The 23,151-nt window shown below is 40.8% G+C and overlaps 1 protein-coding gene across 1 annotated transcript in view; it reads left to right on the forward strand.

Moving 5' to 3' along the window:
- The first annotated feature begins 287 nt into the window (after positions 1-287).
- The window catches only part of ZFYVE26 (zinc finger FYVE-type containing 26), a 75,878-nt gene continuing 53,014 nt past the window's right edge, over positions 288-23,151 (forward strand). The window contains exons 1-13 of the mRNA XM_078390381.1: positions 288-432; positions 1,291-1,618; positions 6,959-7,153; positions 8,618-8,696; positions 10,094-10,183; positions 11,593-12,130; positions 12,461-12,591; positions 15,408-15,572; positions 15,759-15,847; positions 16,877-17,046; positions 17,738-17,950; positions 19,575-20,231; positions 21,564-21,653. Of these exons, the coding sequence (XP_078246507.1) occupies positions 6,966-7,153; positions 8,618-8,696; positions 10,094-10,183; positions 11,593-12,130; positions 12,461-12,591; positions 15,408-15,572; positions 15,759-15,847; positions 16,877-17,046; positions 17,738-17,950; positions 19,575-20,231; positions 21,564-21,653 (2,410 nt within the window). The 5' untranslated portion in view covers positions 288-432; positions 1,291-1,618; positions 6,959-6,965. The remainder of the gene's footprint in view (positions 433-1,290; positions 1,619-6,958; positions 7,154-8,617; positions 8,697-10,093; positions 10,184-11,592; positions 12,131-12,460; positions 12,592-15,407; positions 15,573-15,758; positions 15,848-16,876; positions 17,047-17,737; positions 17,951-19,574; positions 20,232-21,563; positions 21,654-23,151) is intronic.

Consider the following 23,151-nt stretch of genomic DNA (forward strand, 5'->3'; position numbering starts at 1 on the left):
TCACGAAGAGTCGGACACGACTAAACGACTAAACACACACACACACAACGACGGCCCGAAAGCCGACCCTCTCTGTCTTTGGACAGCAGCACCCAACCTCTCGCGTCCTTTCAGGAAGACCAAGGGAGCTGAACGTTTCGTCCCCCCCCCCCCCCAGGTCTCCCCTGGAAGAGAGGCCAGAGACGCTTCGCTTGCCCGCTCTCATAATGGCAGCGGTTGGCTTCTCTCGCCCCACAGAAAGATGGCGTCCGTCTTTCCGAGGAAGCCGGTTACTTCGCCAGTCGCCTGGATCACCTGATTTGCTTTTCAATATGGCCGCGAAAATGTGGGACAGATTCTGTTAGGGACTAGACAGAGCGCGGAAGCTAAACACTGCAAGCGCACACGAGCGCTAAGTGTATATTTTGCCGATGACTGGAGCTGATTTTCCAGGTGGGTCGGACTGGGAGCAAGGGCAGCTGTTTCCCTAGCCTCGCCGCCTTTACAGGTTAGGGAAAGGGAGGGAGCAGGAGAGAGAAAACTCCCATCGTGTGTGATCAGAGTCCGAGAAGGACTCCAAAACGCTAATGAATCCTGCCTAGGATAGTTTTATTTATTTATGTATCTATTTAGAGGCGAGAATACGAGGGTTAGAAGAGTACTGTAGCTGGTTTCCGCAGGCTAACAAGAACGTTGTATATTATTGTCCCTAGTTATTTAAATGGGTGTAGCTTTTCACACTGGCAGTTGCTTTGCAATGTAGGCGAAGCGTTTGCCGGTTTCTCCAGAGGACAGGGATAGTAACTTGCTTAACGTCGACCCTGGAAGGAAGTCGGGCTTAGCTCGGTGGAAACGCGGATCGCATTGTTACAGGCGTGAGGCATAAGCAGTAGCTTCTCTCGATGTAGGTTTAAAAAAAGAAGCCGACATGGTATGAACTGGAGCAGATTAGCTGGTCAGAGAAGAGTTGCTAATCCCAAAAGCAAATTGAAAAAAAGATGCCTTTGGGCGTGAGGAGGCTCTGGCTTTAGAGATTAAATACAGTAGGTGGTTTAGGCTGCTTGAGAACCAGTCTGGCCAGCTGTGGATTTGTTGTAGTTTATAGGAAATGACGTTCACTGTAGTTCTGTATTTGCCCTGCAGAATAATATTGTGAGAAAAAAAAAAACTTGTTTTAGCCGGGTCCCAGGAAGCTCACTTGTTTTCCACCGGTTTAGTTTATAACTCTGTACTCTTGGGGATATTGTATAAGTACCATTACATTTAGTTAGGTGTATATCTGAATATATACATTTCTGTCTTTTATTTCAGAGCCGCATAGCACTTGTTAGTCCAGCTTGTGAAGAAAATTGGCTTCAGTATTTGTCCCACTGAATGGGGGGATAAGGAAACATGGCTGGAGGCGACTTGTGGGTACAGTTGATTTGAAGATTTTCTTTCATGTCACAGCTGATAAACAGGGAATAAGATCCATGAGAGGAGGTACTGAATTTCAGACAGAACACAATGCAGTGACAAATACAAGGTGTAATGTAAAGCAACATAAATCAAAGTATCAGATGAAGATATGATGTGAAAAATTACTCACAGCCCTTTGCAAAACTCTGTGTTTGCCCCTGATCTTCCAGCACCACTCCTGGTAAATCTTACTGTGTTCTCAGCCATTTTGCAGTTTTTGACCTAAAACCAGAAATATTTACAGTTCATCTATTTCAGGGAACAGGTTTATCAAAACCCTAATTAGTATGTAGGAAAATGTATCTAGGAAAGCCAGTAAAAATGTTAATGACTGGAACATAATTGTGGGGAGAAGGGTGGATACATTGTCAAATGAACCCATGGACAACATTCAGTTTCGGATTACATATTGCTGCCCACTGGGCAAATATTGAAACTTATTTTTTGTGTGTGTGTCTCATGTCTTGAATGTCAAAATTGTTTGGATGTGTTGTGAACCCAAATTTTGTTACATATTGAGGAAGGCCCCCTTCAAAGCTTGTAAAATACAAAGAAACCCAAGATTTTAATATAGCTGTTATAGGGTCCAGTATACTGCCTCCAAGCAAATAAGGATACAATAGTTCATTTTAAAAATAGTCTCAAATTTTTGAACATATAGATGAGAATGTAAAAAAAGTGTATTTACAACAATACTGCAATACAGCATAGTTAATTTGGAATGTTACAAGGTAAGGATTTGGCTGTTTCTGAGACTCTGGTTTATCATCATATTGCATTATAATTCAGTAATAGTATAACCCTTTTTATCTTGCAAATAAAATTTTAAAAGAGATTTTAATCCCAGTGATGAATAGTGATGGGAAAGATAGAATTTTTTTTTTAAAAAATGTGACTAATAGAAAAAAAGGTCTCTGGCTCAGGAGAAATATGTGAACATAGGAAATGTATGTTCATAAGCTGCATTATAGTCCTGCATCTAGTGTACAGTAATTATTTTTCTACTGTCCTGACTTCTTCACCATCTCATGCTGTAATCCCAAATAAGACATTGGGGAGTACATCTTTCTTAACTAGGACAGCTTTTTGTTGTTATTTAGTCGTTAAGTTGTATCCGGTCTTCGTGACCCCATGGACCAGAGCACGCCAGGCCTTCTATCTTACAGTGCCTCCTGGAATTGTGTCAAATTCATGTTGGGAGCTTTGATGACACTGTCCAACCATCTCGTCCTCTGTCATCCCCTTCTCCTCTTGCCTTCACACTTTCCCAACATCAGAGGCTTTTCTAGGAAGTCTTCTCTTCTCATGAGATGGCCAAAGTATTGGAGCTTCAGCTTCAGGATCTGTCCTTCCAGTGAGCACTCAGGGTTGATTTCCTTCAGAATGGATAGATTTGTTCTCCTTGCAGTCCAGGGGACTCTCATGAGTTTCCTCCAGCACCACAATTCAAAAGCATCAATTCACCGGTGGTCAGCCTTCTTTATGGTCCAGCTCTCACTTCCATACACTGCTACTAGATAAACCTTGACAAGGTGATGTCTCTGCTTTTTAAATGCTGTCTAGGTTTGTCATCACTTTCCTCCCAAGAAGCAGGCGTCTTTTAATTTCGTGGTTGCTGTCACCATCTGCAGTGATCATGGAGCCCAAGAAAGTAAAATCGGTCACTGCCTCCATATCTTCCCCTTCGATTTGCCAGGAGGTGATGGGGCCCGTGGCCATGATCTTGGTTTTTTTGAGCTTCAGACCATTTTTGCACTCTCCTCTTTCACCCTCATTAAGAGGTTCTTTAAATCCTCCTCACTTTCTGCCATCAGAGTGGTATCATATGCATATCGGAGGTTGTTGATATTTCTTCCGGCAATCTTAATTCTGGCTTGGGATTCATCCAGTCCTGCCTTTCGCATGATGTATTCTGCATATAAGTTAAATAAGCCGGGGGACAATATACAGCCTTGTCGTACCAACTGAACCAATCAGTTGTTCCATATCCAGTTCTAACTGTTGCTTCCTGCCTCACATATAGATTTCTCAGGAGATAGATAAGGTGGTCAGGCAGTCCCAGTTCTTTAAGAACTTGCCATAGTTTGCTGTGGCCCACACATTCAAAGGCTTTTGCATAGTTAATGAAGCAGAAGTAGATTTTTTTTGTCTGGAACTCTCTGGCTTTCTCCATAATCCAGCGCATGTTAGCAATTTGGTCTCTAGTTCCTCTGCCCCTTTGAAATCCAGCTTCTAGGAGTTCTCAATCCACATGCTGCTGAAGCCTTCCTTGTAGGATTTTGAGCAGAACCTTGCTACCATGTGAAATGAGTGCAATTGTATGGTAGTTGGAGCAATCTTTGGCACTGCCCTTCTTTGGGATTGGGATGAAGACTGATCTTTTCCAATCCTCTGGCCACTGCTGAGTTTTTCAAACTTGCTGGCACCTTAACAGTGTCATTTTTTAAGATTTTAAATAGTTCCACTGGAATGCCATCACCTTCACTTGCTTTGTTGTTAGCCATGCTTTCTAAGGCCCACTTGACTTCACTCTCCAGGATGTCTGGCTCAAGGTCAGCAAACACACTATCTGGGTTGTCCGGGACATCCAGATCTTTCTGGTATAATTCCTCGGTGTATTCTTGCCACCTCTTCTTGATGTCTTCTGCTTCGGTTAGGTAAAGGTAAAGGTTCCCCTTGACAATTTTTTTTGTCCAGTCGTGTTCGACTCTGGGGGGGGTGTCTCATCCCCGTTTCCAAGCCAAAGAGCCAGCGTTTTGTCTGAAGACAATCTTCCGTGGTCACATGGGCAGTGCGACTTAGACACGGAATGCTGTTACTTTCCCACCGAAGTGGTCCCAAATATCTACTTGCATTTGCATGCTTTCAAACCGCTAGGTTGGCGGGAGCTGGGGCAAGCAACGGGCACTTACTCCGCTGCGTGGATTCGATCTCACGACTGCTGGTCTTCTGACCCTGCAGCACAGGCTTCTGGGGTTTAGCCCACAGCGCCACCACATCCCTCTGCTTCTGTTAGGTCCCTACTATTTTTGTCATTTATCATGTCTATCTTTGCACAAAGTGTTCCTTTAATATTTCCAGTTTTCCTGAACAGATCTCTGGTTTTTCCCTTTATATTCTTTTCCTCTGTTTCTTTGCACTGTTCATGTAAGCAGGCCCTCTTGTCTCTCATTGCTATTCTTTGGAAATCTGCATTCAATTATCTAGCTTTCCCTATCTCCCTTGCATTTTGTTTCCCTTCTCTTCTCTGCTATTTGTAAGGCATCGTTCGACAGCCACTTTGCTTTCTTGCCTTTCCTTTTCTTTGGGATGGTTTTTGTTGCTGCCACCTCTACACTGTTACGAGCCTCTATCCATAGTTCTTCAGGCACTCTGTCCACCAAATCGAGTTCCTTAAATCTGTTCTTCACTTCCATTGTGTATTCATAAGGGATTTGGTTTAGATCAGTGGTTCTTAACCTTTGTTACTCTGATGTTTTTGAACTGCAACTCCCAGAAACCCCAGCCAGCACAGTTGGTGGTGAAGGCTTCTGGGAGTTGCAGTCCAAAACTCCTGAGTAACCCAAGGTTAAGAACCAGTGGTTCAGATTATAACTGACTAGCCCCATGGTTTTTCCTACTTTCTTCAGTTTAAGCTTGAGTTTTGTTATAAGAAGCTGATAATCAGAGCCACAGTCAGTCCAAGTCTTGTTTTTGCTGACTGTATAGAGCTTCTCCATCTTTGGCTGCAGAGACCATGATCAATCTGATTTTGGTATTGACGACTTCTGGTGATGTCCATGTGTAGTGTCGCCTCTTGTGTTATTGGAAAAGAGTGTTTGTGATGACCAGCTTGTTCTCTTTACAAATATCTTATTAGCCTTTGGCCTGCTTTGTTCTGAACTTCAACACCAAACTTACCTTTTGTTCCTTTTATCTCTTGACTCCCTATGTTAGCATTCCAGTCCCCTATAATGACAAGAACATCTTTCTTTGGTGTCAGTTCTAGAAGGTGTTGTAAATCTTCATAGAATTGGTCAATTTCAGCCTCTTCAGCATCGGTGGTTGGTGCATAAATTGGATTACTGTGATGTTGAAAGGTCTGTCTTGGATTTATATTGAAGTCATTCTTTCATTTTGAAGGTTGTATCCCAGTACAGCTTTTCCCACTCTTTTGTTGACTATGAGGACTACTCCATTTCTTCTACGGGATTCTTCCCCCCAATAGTAGATATGATAATCGTCTGAATTGAATTTGCCCATTCCCGTCCATTTTAGTTCACTGGTGCCCAGGATGTCATGTTGATTCTTACCATCTCCTGTTTGACCACATTCAACTTACCAAGGTTCATAGATCTTACATTCCAGGTTTCCATGCAGTATTCTTCTTTGCAGCATCGGACTTTCCTTTCACTTCCAAGCACGTCCGCAACTGAACGTCCTTTCGGCTTTGGCCCAACTACTTCATTATCTCTGGAGCTGCTCGTACTTGTCCTCTGCTCTTCGTCATTAGCATATTGGATGCCTTCCGACCTGAGGGGCTCACCTTCCAGCGTCATATCTTTTAGCCGTTTGTTTCTGTACATGGGATTTTCTTGGCAAAGATACCGGAGTGGCTTGCCAGTTCCTGCTCCAGGTGGATCATATTTAGTCAGAACTCTCCGCTATGACCTGTCCATCTTGGGTGTCCCTGCACGGCATAGCCCATAGCTTCTCTGAATTGCTCAAGCCCCTTCGCCACAACAAGGCAGCAATCTGTGAAGGGGATTTAGATGGATATAAACATGCTTAGGACTGCTTTCTATATTGCTGTGCTCTTAAATACAGGTTGTTTTTGAGGACTCTTGAAGTTTCCCATAAAAGAATCCAGCATGGGATGTAGCCATTGTATAGGCAGTTCTCAGTGCATGCTCATTGCCACGTGGAAACCAGAAGTGCATCTGATTGAAACTGCAAGTTACTGTAACATTTGTAAAGTCACATTTGTAAAGAAAATTTGTGGCATGATTGTTGCTGGACATGGGGGGACTGGATGGATATTGGGGTGCAAGGTTGAGGGTAAGTAATCTGCCAATCTATTGCTTGCAGATCTGATACCAGGTTAGACTGCTATGCAGATGAGTTAGAAGGCTGCACTTTTCTGTTTACACACACATGTCATCCAAATATTTTAGTGGATTTTTCATGGAACCATCATTGGGAAAAGAAAACTTTTGTCATTGCTGTATGGGGCCATGTATTTCCTGATAGTGTTTATTGTTTGGTGCAGAATGGGAGTATGAGTCCATAAGTATTGAATACCTTCAGGCTTAAGGCCTTCTTCCACCTGAAAACCTGTTTTATTGTATGCCAAGAGAGTGAAACAACAACAACAACTGAAAAGAATGATACAAGACCAGTTACTTGCCTGAACTTTATAAATATGTTGTAATGTAGAGAAAGACTTAGTATTTTGCAAATTCCTTTCTAGACTTTAGGGAGTATATTGGCAAAGTCTTTGCTTACAGTATAATTTCACCACCTTGGTGTTTGCTTTCTGAAGTAGGAAGATGTTTCCATTTGGTAAGGAAGAATCTGCATCCCTGGAAGAGCTCTTCCACTTTTTCTGTGAATGTGTGCAGAGAGGAGAGTGGGAACTTGCACAGGCCTGCATTCCCCAGTTACATCAGTGGAAGGATGGCTCTGAAAAAGTGGAAAGAATTCTGTATGCTCTAGTTACCTGCCCTTCCCAGTTCAGGTTAGTGCTGCAAATTTTCTGTTACCTCTAGATAAAAATAAGTGAAAGTATATATTAAAGCATCTAAAACAGATTGAAATATAATAAACACTAGAAATCAGTGTCATTGTTTTTAATGGGGTTACTTCCAAGTACAGTGGTGCCCCGCTATACACTTACCCGCATGACGTCAAAATGGCTTCACAATGACATTTTTGCGATCGCCATTGCGATAGCAAAACGATGGTTCTAATGGGGGAAATCAGCTTGACGTCGATTAGGAGCCTGCTTCGCAAACTGTTTGTTCGCTTAACGACAATTTTTTGGCTCTGCAAAATGGCTTCCGTTCACAAAATGGCTTCCCACCCTTCGGAAAATGGCTGCTTTCCGGAGGGAACCTTCGCATTACAGCGACTTTGAAAAGCTGATCGGCAGTTCTCTATGGGCAATCTTCGCTGGATGATAAGGTATTTCCCTATTGGAACGCATTGACCGGTTTCCAATGCATTCCAATAGGGTTTTTTTTCGCTTGACGACGATATCGCTTAACAGCGATTTTGCTGGAACATATTATCATAGTCAAGCGGGGCACCGCTGTATGTGGATAGAAGATTGCTGCTTAACCATAAGGTTTCAGTGTATAGATTTATTATTGCTATGTATAACATGAGCTGGCTGGATAGCTAAGTGAACTGAGTATTTAGATGTGGAGCCAGAGGTTGAGAGTTTAATTCTCCACTGTGCCTTCAGAGAGAAGAGCCTGCCTGTGTGGTCTTGGACAAGCTGCATAGTCACAGGATGCCCCCAGAAGAACGTAGTCGTAAACCACTTCTGAGTACTCTCCGCCTATAAAACCCTGAAAAGGGTCACCATAAGTTAGAATTGACTTGATGGTTCAACATCATATACTAATGCAACAATGCACAGACTTATTAAAATGTATTTTATTGTGTTAATGGAATATTAATCTAGTTAAAAGTAAAAGGGTATCTCATAAGTCTTTGTGCCTGTGTTATTGTTATTGTTCTTATTCCCCAAAATGCAAACAATGACAGACTGCCATTATATACAATAATACATGTTGTAAGACTCTTGTTAGACTGCTGTTAGATATTTTCATTGTTATTTCAGTATACTGTCTGTAATCTGGAGAATAAAAAATGGTTGTAAATACTCATCAGTATAATCACATGGATCTCACTACATTGAACAGGCATGAAAAGTTCATGTTCTTCAGACTACAGCCCCCAAAGATCTGTAGGAATTTCTTCAGCCAAAATTCAGAGAGCTTAGCCAAAAAATAAGAGTCCTTTCACGTTTGTAATTCCTTACAGATGGGGAATCTTGGACAATATGAGTCTTCATGAAGATGGAAGAAGTGGTTGGCAGGGACAAAACCAAATTGTCTATTCATGTTATTGGGATTTCTAGAGTCATGAATATAGAATATAAATGACCTATTCTTGGGTATTGGGTTCTTTGTAGGTGTGGACCTAATCAAAGTCCTCAAAAACTTGCTTGGTTTTGGCTCCTTGTGCTGCAGAAGTGGCTGGCATGGGATCAGGTAAAGAAAACATTTAAAATATCAAAATATATAAATGTGTGCCAGGTACAAAGACATTTCAATCTGCTCAATGAAATTTGATTTTAAAAAAGTCCAAAGCCATGTTTTACTATATTTAGCAGTGCTAAAAGTGTGGAGAAATCGTGTAGGGTTTTTTTGGTACATTACAACTTGTGAATTTCTTATGTACTTTCTATATTATGACTATTCATTGAATAGTGAACAAAACCTTCATCAAAACTGTAAAAAGTTCTGTTACATTTTTTTCCTGTGGACTGCTCTGCTAATGCAAAGCCTATTCATTTTCTGAATATTCAGGCTGGAACACAAAACAGCTTTTTTTGGTTCAAGGAGCCATGCTCTTGAATTCCTTTCATCCACTTTGATTGGATTGCTACCTTTTGAAAGGCCCTCCTGCTATATAATTAAAGGACACCTATGTATATGGATCAAGTGTCAGGAAAAGCTCCTGCTACTTTATTTCTGTGTGCTTAAAAAGCACAGGAGTTGGTGTGGTTGGAAAGTTTGGAGTCCTACTGAGCTTAATGGGGCACATTTAGTTTAAACCAATGGTTCTTAACCTTTTTGAAAGAAACGCCCCCTTGAGCCTTTGAGGAAGTTATCATCGCCCCCTCCCCGCGGTGATGATATCTTTTCATTATTTGTTTGTTTGTTTGTTTGTTTGTTTGTTTGTTTAAGACACTTAAATCCAATGACCCATGAAAACAAAATTCAATTCCAAGAAAATGAAATGCCCCCCAAAAGTAACATTTAATTATTTAGTTGCAAGCGAATTTTAAGACGCAAAAAGAAATATAAAAGGGGCATAAAAACAAACCGCAATGCAGGAACTAAAAATTTCAAGACGAAAACTCTGAAACTAAATTAAGATTGGAGGAAAATATATATTCATGCACATTGTAAAAAGGCTGCAGCCATCTTCACAGGTTTGGCTTGCTCCAGCACCCCCCTACCGCCCCCTTCTGCTCCAGTGCCCCCACGCTGCCCCTTTTCGTTCTACCGCCCCCCTGAAAAATGAAATCGCCCCCTGGGGGGCATTATCACCCACGTTAAGAACCACTGGTTTAAACCTAGTAGCGGCAGAAGCTGTAGCTGTGTGTATAGTTCCCATCAATGGCTCCCTTGGATTGTAGCTGTCATCTTTAAAAATGAATGAATGGAATCTGTGAGTTATAACCGACAGTGAATAGCTAATGGCAGCTGAGTAATTGTATAGTATCAAAGCAGAGTCAGAAATGAATTGCAGTCTGTCCCCAGTTTCTAAAGCTTTAAAACATCTAATAGTACTTGACAATAAGATCTCACTAAATAGTTTTTAATTGTATTCTCTTTTAATATGTTTCTTTTCTTTTTCTTTTTTTCTCTGATCATTGCAGAAAACTTTACCAGTATCTATCAAAAGAGAAACTGAATTCTTGCTTCTCTTAGAAGAACTGGAAAAGAATGTCCCACATACTGTTCTAAAGGTCTGCTTCCTTTTTGAGTATCAACTTGACATGGCTATGCTCTTTCTAGTGCAGAAGCATCTGAACAGACTCAACAGTGCATTGACTTATACAGTGGTGCCTCGCTAGACTATTGCCTCGTGGGATGAAAAACCCACAAGATGATTGTTTTTTGCCATCACTATGGTGCCTCGCAAGACTTTTTTCTATGACCGTGCTTTGCAAGGCTTTTTTTTTTTAGACCGATGCTTCTCAAGACTTTTTTTTTAGACCAATGCATAGGGAACCTCGCAAGACGATTTTTTCACAAGACGACGATTTTTGTGGAACGAATTAAAATCGTCTTGCAAGGCACCACTGTATAATCATGTCTTATATAACTGTTAATTTCAGCAGGTACTATAATGCTGTGTGTGTATGTGAAGCTTCTATGTAAGCTGAACATTTCAGGTAGTGAAATAGAGTAAAGAAAATATAATAGAAGAAACAAAACTCTTGATCCTTTTCTGATAGTGCGATTGACTCACAGCACATCATGCTTTTCTTTAGCACTGTTGTTCCAGTTACAGTATTCTTGTCTATAAATTTCCCATTAGCTTTTTTAGAAATTCTATTCAAAGAGCATGAATGATGACCAATAAGGAGCATACAGTATTCTGGAATCACAGGTGGTCACATTAAAGCTACAGCCAGAAATAGGCATTTCTGTTGTTCCAGTTATTATAAGAAAATCATATGCCATGTACACAGGGTGCTTGTGGCTTAATTTCCTCTTGAAAGCATAACTGTTTTTATTTAGTTTTTGTTTTTAATTTAGTTCTTGTTTCACCACAGCAGAAAAAGAGGATAAGTATTACTTTGATTTCAAGTGCTCCCTGTGCTTTACTGAAAGAAAGTAAGAATAGGACAAGACCAGCCATGTGAACAGAATTGTGAAAGGAATGCTGGAAGCATATTTATGCCTTTTGCTGATTAAGAATAATACTTACAGGGCTCTTGAAATAACCTGTACTCTGACAAGCCGCCCAGAGACCTTTGGGTAGTGTGGGCGGCATATAAGTTAAACAAATAAAATAAAATAAAATAAAATAAGTTAAATAAATAAAATTAAAAGAAACCTAGATGTTAGAAAGCAGTACACTGAGCATCTGTTCAAAAAAGACAGTTCATTTTTGCATTAAATTGACATGGGAAAGCATAATAATCGGCAGGAATAGTAAAGCAAGAGAAGATGTTTGTCCTGAGATTTACAGAGGGGCATTCCCTGCTTTGTTCATTAACATTTTTAATTTTGACAAATGGAGTTGCAATGAAAAGTGACTTATTTATTTTTATTTATTTATTTATTTTATTTCTATCCCGCCTATCTGATCAAATTAGACCACTCTAGGCGGCTTATTGTTATTCCAATTGTGTATTTCCTTTCTCAGGAGTTGTATGAAATTTTTGAAGACAGACATTCGAATAGGAAACAAAGGGATGTATCCATACAGAAATTCAGTGCAGAAGCAATCTCGGCTCTCCAAAAAATGCTGCTGCAGGCTCCCCGGAAGCTGCAGGCTGCATTACAACTTCTTCAGAGAGATCCTGCTGAACACGTCTCTGTGCTGCCTGATAGTTTCTCACCACAACACGTCTTAATTGACTTTCTCTGGGATTCCCTGAAATATCTGAAGCGCCTTCAGCTAAATCCCAATTTAGCAGAAGCAGATCAGACCAAGGCTGTCGATGAAATCTATACTGCCCTTAGCCTGGTGAATGTGGAGGTAGAGAGTCAGACTGGAGAGCTGCGCCTTCTCTGCAGAGAACTTCTGGATGCTTGTTGGGCTGAACGCAGCCCACTGAGGGAAGAAAGGTTACTGAGCTGCCTCTTCAGGAAAGGCAGCCGCACCTTGCTCAACCTCTTCAGCAGTGTGTTTCTTGAGAAGATGAGAGAGAAGCTGCTAGGACCAAAGTCTCCAGGCAAAGGTTTGTTTCAGTTTAAAAGAGTCTACCCCCCTTTACAAATTCTAGTTAAATGGCAAAATAGAGTTTTTGAATGACGCTGACGTATCTTGGGCATTTTCCCACGGGGAACAGGCACCTGTGGGTATTCTGTGGTTGCTGCATCATGTCCCACTTCAATAGAGCAGTAGCTGAGAGGAGAGAAGCTGTAGTCCTTGTCCAGGTTAAGTAGGGAGCATCCCTCCATGCTCGGCTGAACTTGTGCCATTCAAATTGTGGGAAGGCTTTTATTCCTAAATAGGTCTTCTATGTCTCCCTGGTATGTGAACTTAACCACAGTTATGGATATTGCAGGTTCATCAGAACAGTTGGATGCTGAGCGGGCAGTGATGGCATTGTTCTTGGATCGTGAGCCGACATCTTCTTGGAAAACTGCCTATTTCTATTGTCTCAGTAGCAGCAAGCACTTTTTGGAACAAGTTCTGGTAAGTCCCCCATAAGACAGAAAAAGCTGAACAGTTAACTTGTTGATCCCGATGTCTCAGAAATAAGTTCTGGCTTGTGAAGACATTTTGCTGCCTAAGGCAAAGGGAAAAATAGTCCTCTCCCTGTTCTTTTTCATGGACAGAAACCAGTGGGACTAGTAGCTGAATCTTTTTCCAGTACTAACAAGGATACAATAGTCTCTGCTGCTTCTGAGGGTAGAAAACTACCTTAAGGGGCTCAGGCAGGTCAAGTTGCACAAGCAGCTCTGTTCCCTACAGAGGGCACTGGCCAAGGAACTTGGGAGAAATGGCTGGGAGAAGAGTGACATTGCTAGGATCTGTATTGCATATGGTTGCCTCACCCTTTCTAATGGCAAGACTGGCCCTGAACAAAGCAAATTTCTTTGTGAAGGACAGTCCTGCCATTAACACTGAGATTTGTGGCAAATGTATGGTAAATTTAGTGCCTTAGATCAATGAACTTCAAATAAAGGGGTAAGGAAGAAATAATAATTATGTGCTCACTTATGGACATGATTATTAATTCTGACTTATGACAACCCTTTTCAGGGCTTTCTAGTAGAGAGTACTCAGAAGTGGTTTACTATCTTCATCTTCTGGGGGCATCCTGGGACTGTGCAGCTCGCCCAAGACACACAAACTGACTGTTCTTGGGATGCGTAGTGCAGGAATTGAGCTCCCAATCTCTGGCTCCACAGCTAGACACCTAATTCGTGGAACTATCCAGTACCTTGTACTTTATCTAGATATCTACAGTGGGCACCATCTGATGCCATACAAGTGGACTTCATAATATGACTTCTCTTTCCTCTTCTCCTCACTGGCCTCCTCAAGGTGTTCCAGAGGATCTCTGTCCAGAGCAGTTTGAAAGGCATGCAGGGGGATTTCTGGAGGGAGGGGAAGCCACTTCTTCCATTGTGTTGCATTCTGCTACCTGATGGACACCACTGAGTGCAACCCTCTGATTGCCACCTTGAGTATTATTCACTTGAGTCCATGTATGCTAAAGATTTTTTTATGAATGAAGGGATGTGAACATAGACTAGAAAGTGACAAGTTTCATATTTTGAAATGTTGTTAAAGGTCTGAAACAGGAATGTAAAATAGTTGACTGGCATTGAAGAGAACTGAACTACACTTAAATATGTGTATTTGTCTTGACCATGATTGGTAGTGGTTCTCCACGATCTCAGGCAAGGATTTATTTAACCAAAATCTATTAACAGAAGTGTCAGACTTTATCATGGGGCTTTGGTGCACATAAAGCACATGCTGTTACAACAACAACATGCCTTCAAATTGATGCTCTGTTTCCCTGAAAATAAGATCTAACCTGAAAATAAGCCCTAGTATGATTTTTCAGGATGCCTCGTAATATAAGCCCTACCCCAAAATAAGCCCCAGATAAGTGAAACCCCACCCTCCACCATTGTACAGCAGCCAGAAGAAGATGACTTGACTGTATTTGAATAAATGTAGATTGTTATACATGAAAAAATAAAAAATAAAACATCCCCTGAAAATAATCCCTAATGCGTTTTTAGGAGCAAAAATTAATATAAGACCCTGTCTTATTTTCTGGGAAACACAGTAGCAACTAACCATTCATTCATTCATTCATTCATTCATTCATTCATTCATTCATTCATTCATTCATTCATTCATTCATTCATTCATTCATTTAATGTATGTATGTATGTATGTATGTATGTATGTATGTATGTATGTATGTATGTATGTATGTATTTATTTATTTATTTATTTATTTATTTATTTATTTATCTATTTATGTATCTATTTATTTAACTTATATGCCACCCACACTATCCGAAGGTTTCTGGGCGGCTTAGAACATTTAAAATACAAAAAAAGAAGCAATTAAAATGCCAGGGTCTTCTAGATAGCAGGTACTCAGGAATGGTTTGTTATTCGCTTTTTCTGGGGACACTCTGAGAGTATGCAGCTTGTCCAAGTTTACACAGGCTGTATGTCCTGTCTCAGGAGCCACAATGAGGAACCAAACTCCCAGATTCTCACTCTAGAGTCATGTGCCTAATTCAGCTGAGCTATCTGGTCAGTATATGCTGCGATGCCTGGCTGCATTTGTCCATGACCGGGATGGGAAACCGCTGACCCGGACACAATCCACAAGTGGGTTCCCTATCCATACCACAAATGCTTCTTCACTGATCTCCAATAATAAGTGATGATCCGATATAAAGGTGTATTTAAATTTTAAGTACTCTGCATAGAGTTGAGCTGTTGCATGAAATAAAACTGGTACATGGAACAGAACTGTATTTTTAGCAGTCAAGGTCTTGCACTGTGGTTTATTCCTGAGGAGTTGTACAGTCAGGCAAGCTATGCTTGGTATGCTTGGTGTAAAACTGCCAGAATTGATACGAATTGACACACCTGCCCCTCTTCTCCTCACTTTGACCTATTCTGTTCTGGCCTTAATTCCTGTCTACTCCTGGAGAGTAGATCCCACTTGGAATATGACCAGTGGGTTGAATAAGTTTTCCTTATCCTTGATTAGTGCCATAAAAGCTTTGCTTCTGTATAAAATGCTGAAGGGAAGTTTTAGAACTAGAAAAGTGAGATGGCCTTATGGTAGCATATTGTGTACCTGTTTTTCAAAGACTGTTTCCAGGCAGACTAAAGAATCCATTCCCAGTCCCAGTGAACTGTTTATTTATATAAATTTTATATTTCATGGGCTTGTTCTATCAGTAACAGTTCTTCCAAGTCTGATATTTCACAGCATTAAAAAAAGGTATTTTCCTCCCCTCTAGATCACAGCATTATCATTATTAAAAAGGGAAGATTTCTCCAGCCTTAGCAGTTTGTTGAGGCGGGAATTCAAATACCTCAGTCGCCTTGTGATATTACTAGGATGGACTCAATGTCGTAGTATTGAATCAGCAAAAATGCTGCTCTGGACTCTTCATAAATCTCAGGCAAGTAAGACCTCACCAGGCATCTGGGGAGGGCACAAGCACTTTCTCTGCTTGGATTCCGGTCAGTTTTTTGGATGGAGAATTAGATGTATTTTTGATTCCGGTCAGTTTTTTGGATGGAGAATTAGATGTATTTTTTTTTTAACAAACTTGATATAATTTCCTCTTTGCCTTTCTTTCTAACAGGACTCCTTCAATGACTCAGTATTAAAAGATTTCTGTGATGGGCTGTGCACTCAAGTTGAAGTTCTCGAGTGGTGCATACAACAAAATAGGTAACAGCATGGAAATATTTGGCCAAATCCTTTTGACAAAGGCCTCTTCTCCACATTTGAGAACAATTTGCAGTGAGACATTTCAAAAACATTTTTTTTATCATGGCTTTAATGTGATTAAGAAGGGAAGGTTTCTCCAGCCTTAGCAGTTTGTTGAGGTGTGAATTCAAATACCTCAGTCACCCCAGTGAGACATAATGAATGTGACATTTAGTAGCATGTGCAGACTCAATGCATGTTAGGCGACTGGCCATAATTATAGGGTGGAGGTGGCATACCCTTCTCTAGGAGCAGGTGCTGCTTCTTTAATGCTCATGTCTCCCTTTTATTTCTCCTGTAGTTAGTTCCCTTCTTCTGTTCAGCTGAATTCTCTTGCTCAGAGAATTAAATTTCTATTCTCTGTCACACTTCTACATTGCACTTATTTCTTTCCTCCTTGTCACTGCAGTCTTAAAATAATGAAAGACATTCATAGTGGACTAATAGCTGCATGTGTTTCAGATAAAAGAGGCAAAAATCTGTTATCTGTCCATGGAGGTAATGGGAAAGTGAAAGATATTTGTATGCTTAATGCATGTAGTAATTTGCTGTTTATTGGAAGTTTGCTACAAATTTGTTGCTACAAAACTTCTTGTTTCTATGTCATATACACTCCCTAAGTTTAGGTGACAGGAAAATGCTCCCACATGTATATCTGGCTTTAATCTAAGTGCTAGTTCCAGCTATAGAAGGACCATTAAATGAACTACAGAATGGTAGCATCAGAAGCAACTTGACGCTGCATAATAAGTCAACATTTTATGTACATTCTGTAGCTTCAAAGGGTCTGCGCCGCTTGTCTTTGACGCAAGTGAGTTCTGACAACTTTCCACTGCTTGGATGGTTCAAGAAATACTTCTTTAAAAAGAAACCAACTTTATGCTAACTGATCTGATCTGGGTTTGGAATATTTTGAATGTTTTTAGTTTAATACTCAATATGGGGATAGTAAGTAATTTCAAAGCTCTGAAAGTATGCTTTCTTTTTCAGTAATATTATCCCAGAGAAGATTCTTCTGCAGTACTTGCACAATTTGGACTGCCACTCTTCCTTATACCTTCTCCATCATCTTACCAATCTGTTGATGTTGAATGAAGAAGCTGTCATTGAGCTTCTGCAGAAAATTCCAGGCAAGGCCACAGAAGCGGAAGGTAAATTGTGTAAGCGACATATATAGCCATCTAATACAGGGGTGACAAATACAGCCATATAGATGTTAGAGATGGAGTAACCCAATAAAGGAACCCACAGCCTTGAGTTAGCAAGAGCAAATCAGGTCTGTTGATGATAGAATTTTTGGGTAGTCACTTATTCGTGGGGTTGCCATAAGTTGCAAATTACTTGACAGCACATAATGTTGTTGTACTGCAGCTCCCAGTAATTCTACCCAGCCGGGCCACTAATGCCACTTTGTCTGCTCTTGATTTATTATCTCATCTCCCTGCTCCTGCCTGTAGAAGTTAGATACAGTTTGTTTTTAAGTGGTTAATAGCATTTAATAGGAGTAATCTCTACCTGTCTCTTAACAAAATTTGGGGAATTGCATCAAGGCATAATGTGCTATACTGATTCAAGGATAGCTGAAGAACAAAATGGGTATATTAGATCAGTGGGTTCCTTGATTTACTGATAGAAATACTACAGAGAGAAGTGGCCCATGACCTTAATGCTGTTATCTTTTGCCATAGAAATAAACTGCTATTTGTTAGTCCTCATAAATGTATATGGCTGCCACTTATTTGGCCTTGTGACTGGAATATATGACTTGATTGTTGGATCCAGAAACTATTGAAATGTATTTCCTCAGCTATATCTAACTGAACTAACATTCATTATTTAATATCTTTTTAGGTTCAGCAGTGGTGCCAGTTTCTGCTCTTGTGAGCCAGCAACGCAATCTCATTCTTTTTCAGGCATTTTGTGCCATGAAATATGCTATCTATGCACTCTGTATCAACGCACACAAAGTTTCGGACTGCAAGGACTGTGCAAGATTCTTAATCAAAGATCTCTCTGATAAGTCACCTGAGGAAAATGAATCTGCAGATCAGCCTCTTAGTCCAGGTCTGGCAGCTTGTGGATAGGTCCTAATCACATTTAGTGATGTTTTCCATTCCCTGTGCACCTGCTTTTTTTTTTTACAGACTTCTTACTTTAGACTTCCTTGTCCCAGTGCTTGTTGTCTACTTTTACTCCTTTCTTATAGAATTTCATAAGGGCTAAAACATTAAGGGAAAGGCTTATTCTTAAAGCAACATGTGTAGCATGCAGGAGGTCCTATGTTTTTGCCTGGCATTTTGAGGTAAGACACAGGGAAATTCCTGTCTGAAAACTTGGAGGGCTGTTGACAGTCAGTGCATACCTTACTAAGTAGACTTGATCGGCAATCTCGGCTCAGTGTAAAACAGCAGTCTGTGTTCCTGTTTTGGAGAATGGATACTGTTGTTTAATGCCTAAATTCAGTTGCTAGACTCAGCTAGAGTAGATCCAGTGAAGCAATGAGAACTTGGTAAATCAACACTCAGTAAGTTTAATTGATTCAGTTGGTAAATACATGTTGATTTCCGGCCATTTTTTTATTTTGTGATTGTATTGGCAACATCAGGAGTGTTTTTAAACCATGCCATCAAATGCAGTCACTATAAGGTGCTTTAAAAAACCCTCTTCAGGCATGTTTAACATTACATGGTTGAATATTAAAATTGCACATTCTCTATCTTCCAAAAGTGTAGTTGTGCTAGCCAACTGCATCAAAACTAACAAAGACTCATGTGGCACCGTAGAGATGAATTTTAAAATAAAAAAATAATTTAAAATTAATTTTAAAAAGTAAAAATGTAATACAGCTGATACAATTGATCATGCTGTAATAATGGGATGTGTCATAGGACATGTAATTTTTTTTTACATTATTTTGAAAGTGGGGATAGGCAGATTTCTCCCCTCTTTCCACTCCAACTACAGACCTCTGGGAGCTGGAGACTGAAAACAAATCTGCACACTTCTGTCTGAAAGTATTCCAAGCTCTGGAGAAGAGGGTTTTCATACAAATTGGTATATGTTGATATGAAAATCAGTTTATGGTACAGATAACATAACATATATATTTCATGAGGAACAGCACAAGATCTAATATATGTTTACTTAGAAGTCAGCTCCACTGAAGCTTATTTTCTAAGGCATTGCTAGAAATGCCCTCGGTTGCAACTCTTCTTTATCATTCATCCCTGGTAAAGAAGAGGAATTGTTATAAGTGATCCCATGATGAGCAGCTGTGTTCCTCATGTTTATAGGGGACTCAGTCCCCATGGCCGATCTTAGGGGAATCATCACTTCCCCTGTACCCTTTCTTCACAGGCTCCATGAGCTGTGTGATTTCTCTGGAAGCAAGATATGTCCTAGAAGTATGGGGTTAGGCAATAATAGTCTGGAAATACTTGCTAATAGCAGTTAGCAAGCCTATGAAATACAGTCCTTAACACTGGGATGGGAAACATGGAGACATGACAACTCCCGTCAGCCTCACCCAGCTTAACTAAAGTTAAAGGAAACTGGTAGTTGTAAGCCAACATCATATGGAGGGTTGAATATTCTCCGTCCTGGCTGGTAAGAGTGTGGTTGAATGAGATCATGCAAGAAGGAAAAGCCATCACTGATATGTTATGTGTGTATTTTTTTAATATTTCAGATTGTGAGGATCTCTTTGCTCAGTATCTTGCCAAGTGTCAGCATTTTTTGAGGACTGTCCCTGTTCCTCTACGCTTGGAGCTTCTAGAGAACATCTTCTCCTTGCTCTTTGTCTCCTATAGCGACCTGTATGATGATGAATTCCAAGAGGAGGTTAATACACAGGAAGCTGGCCTTGAAAAAAAGGACCATGTCACAAGGAGAGTAGAGTGTTGCACTAGCCAGGGTTCTTCCAATTCAGCAAGTCCTCAGGACTCTGCAGGACCTGAAAGGAAATCAGAGATACACACTGTCACTAAATCTCACAAAGATCACAGTGCCCAAATGGTACTTGAGTTGGAATCGGACAGCAACCCTTATGATTCTTTCAGATTGACGTACTTGGATTTGAAACATTTAACTAAAGATGTCAGTGGATTTCTAGTGGATGATGTAGCTATGGAAGTCTTTCTCAAAATGCTTTTGGACCATTTGAAACAAATTGAAGGTGCTTCCCCATGGGACCCAAGTCATGCATCTCAAGAGGAGCTGGTCCTGCTGGATTGCTTGAATTTATCCATAAATAAGGATGGTTTTGCCTCCCGCATGCAATTGTTCTCCAAGTATCTCTCTGAAGCTCAGTGGCGGCTCCAAATAGTGCTGAGCAACAGAAGTGCAGGTAAGAGTTTTCAAAGATTTGACTACTTTTGTTAGTCTTGGGGATAGCCAAGTACGGAACAAGACATACCATACGAGTAAGAAACTTTGAAAGATACAGAATATTAAAACCTGCTTCATGACATGACATAAAACTCTATAGTGGAATGCTTTACAACCACATCTAAAAGATGCACAAAAATGATAGGATACAATTTTTCCCCAAGCAGTTTGGCAAAGTTGCATCTTTTGAGTTAGATGATAGTCTCATGATACTTGACTGTAGTTTACTTTCATTCTGCTACAGAATAGGGGCCTTTGGATCAATGTTTCACCTGCTTAACTGGGTATTATATTCCCTTACTGTTATGAAGGGAAGGTGGGTTGTGATGTTCCACATCAATTCGGTTCAATATACATTGGGAGAGAAAAGTCTTCTGTGTGATGAAAGACGAAAACATCTTTGAAGAGAAGGGGAAGCACTGGAGGCACCAGGCATGCCATCTTTGTTTGCAATGAGCTTCCACCACTCTGGTTTGGCTACATTGTATGAAATTAACTCTGCTTCTGACTTAACGAGAATAGCTGAGGTTGGTGCTGCTGCCAGAATGGTATCTCCACATCTAGTTCACTCTTGCAATAATACCACCCTGAACACACCTTATTTTGTCCGGATTTGGAAGTTAAGCAGAGCTAGGCCTGGTTAGTACTTGCGTTGGAGACCACCAAGGAGAATAACAATGATCTCCGAAATTCTGGAGAGCTATTGTTTGTCAGAGTTGAAAATACTAGACTACCTGGACCAGAGATATGACTTCAGTCCCAAATTTTCCGGTCTGTAGTCTGTAACAGTGGTTCTTAACCTTTGTTACTCGGATGCTTTTGAACTGCAACTCCCAGAAACCCCAGTCAGCACAGCTGGTGGTGAAGGCTTCTGGGAGATGCAGTCCAAAACTCCTGAGTAACTCAAGGTTAAGAACCGATGGTCTATAATATATTATAGGCAGCCTGTAGTGGGCACTGTGATGGAAGGCACTTCTGACCTCCTCCTGCCAGCCCTCTGTCACTAATAGGCTGATTCCTGTCTCTTATTCTTAACTTATCTTAACATGGATCTCCATCATGTAGGCCCTGCTCTGCAAAATGTAACTAACAGATTTTCCATCCAAAGCTATTCACCTGCAGCATATATTTTACGTGCATTGCCCGTAGTCTAAATTTATTTTTGGTAAAAGAAAAAAAACTGGGTTTTATTCAGTACTTTAATAGAGGAATTTATGATATGATGAGACCTGCCTTCTTCTAGCCTGTTTGTGAGGAATACTAATTAAATGGCTGAATGTTGCTTTTCTAGGCAGTCAATGTACTCAAAGTAGAACATGTGATAAGTTAAGCAGAGCGTCCACCTCAAGAAGGCACAGTCAGTCTCAAAGGCGAAAGCCAGGTAAGATGGAAGAAATGTCTGCTCTCTACTTTCTGAACCCTGTGTCTAGAAAAGATTGTGGTGAATTACAGGGCTGCAGCCCATTTTGGTCTATATGGGGAGTCCTGATTCAAAGATCTGGAACAACTGTCATTGTGAGCAAACAGGCTCTGTGGCTTACACTACCCTGTTTCCCTGAAAATAAGATCTAACCTGAAAATAAGCCCTAGTATGATTTTTTAGGATGTTCATAATATAAGCCCGGCCCCCAAAATAAGCCCCAATTAAGTGAAACTCTGCCCTCCACCATTGTGCAGCAACCAGAAGAAGATCACATGACTGTATTTGAATAAATTTAGATTGTACTTGGAAAAAAAATCCTCTGAAAATAAGCCCTAATGCATTTTTGGGAGCAAAAATTAATATAAGACCCTGTCTTATTTCTGGGAAAACATGGTACTACTTTAGGCTTGGACATTGTAACCAAAACTGGGATGTCGGGATGTGGAGTGAATTTTTTGCTTTCCACTTGTTTTGGCCTACAGATCCATTCACTGCTAACTAGTATGTCTAATGGTAAGGGATTCAAACAGTTGTTGTCCAAATATTGGGAAGGCGAAAGTTTCCTAAAACCTGAGGTAGTTCTTACAGAGATAGGATCTTAGGAATCAATCCCTCTTCTCCCTCTTCCAGTCCCCAGTAGAGGAAGTGGATAAGTGTGTGAGCAATTACTGTTGCCAAGGGTTGGCAGCTTTGTGTCCTCATTGTCTGCTACCAGTAAATAGTAACTTTTCTGTATTTACTGCAGCTGACTTGCTTTGAGTCATCTTTAGAGGTGTACTCACTTTTTCAGTGCTGAGTAAAGGCTTTCAGGAGTTATACCCATGGTTTACTGCGCGGGCAGGAAATGTGAATTCTCCAGGTTTTGTTGAACTGTAATCATATCATCCTAACCATAGGCTAAGGGACGTGGTGGCGCTGCGGGCTAAACTGCAGAAGCCTGTGCTGCAGGGTCAGAAGACCAGCAGTCGTAAGATCGAATCCACGCGACGGAGTGAGTGCCCGTCGCTTGTCCAAGCTCCCGCCAACCAGTTCAAAAGCATGCAAATGCAAGTAGATAAATAGGGACCACCTATTTAACAGCATTCCGTGTCTAAGTCACACTAGCCATGTGACCACGGAAGATTGTCTTCGGACAAAACGCTGGTTCTATGGCTTGGAAACGGGGATGAGCACCGCCCCCTAGAGTCGAACACGACTGGACAAAAATTGTCAAGGGGAACCTTTACCTTTACCTTTAACCATAGGCTATGTTGACCAAGGCTGATGTGAGCTGTCGTCCCACAACACCTAGAGAGCTACTTGTTTCCTGGCACAGAGAATTTCCATGGTCAGTAACCTCTGCATGGATGCTGTAACACTGAACCCAGCTTTGGGGGAGTAATTGGAGAGACTCCTTCAAACCTAGCAGTCTTGGTTTAGCATCAATGTATGTCCAAGAATCCTACTACTCCCCATT

This window comes from Pogona vitticeps, chromosome 1 (assembly GCF_051106095.1).
Source record: "Pogona vitticeps strain Pit_001003342236 chromosome 1, PviZW2.1, whole genome shotgun sequence".
NCBI classification, from domain to species: Eukaryota; Metazoa; Chordata; class Lepidosauria; order Squamata; family Agamidae; genus Pogona; species Pogona vitticeps.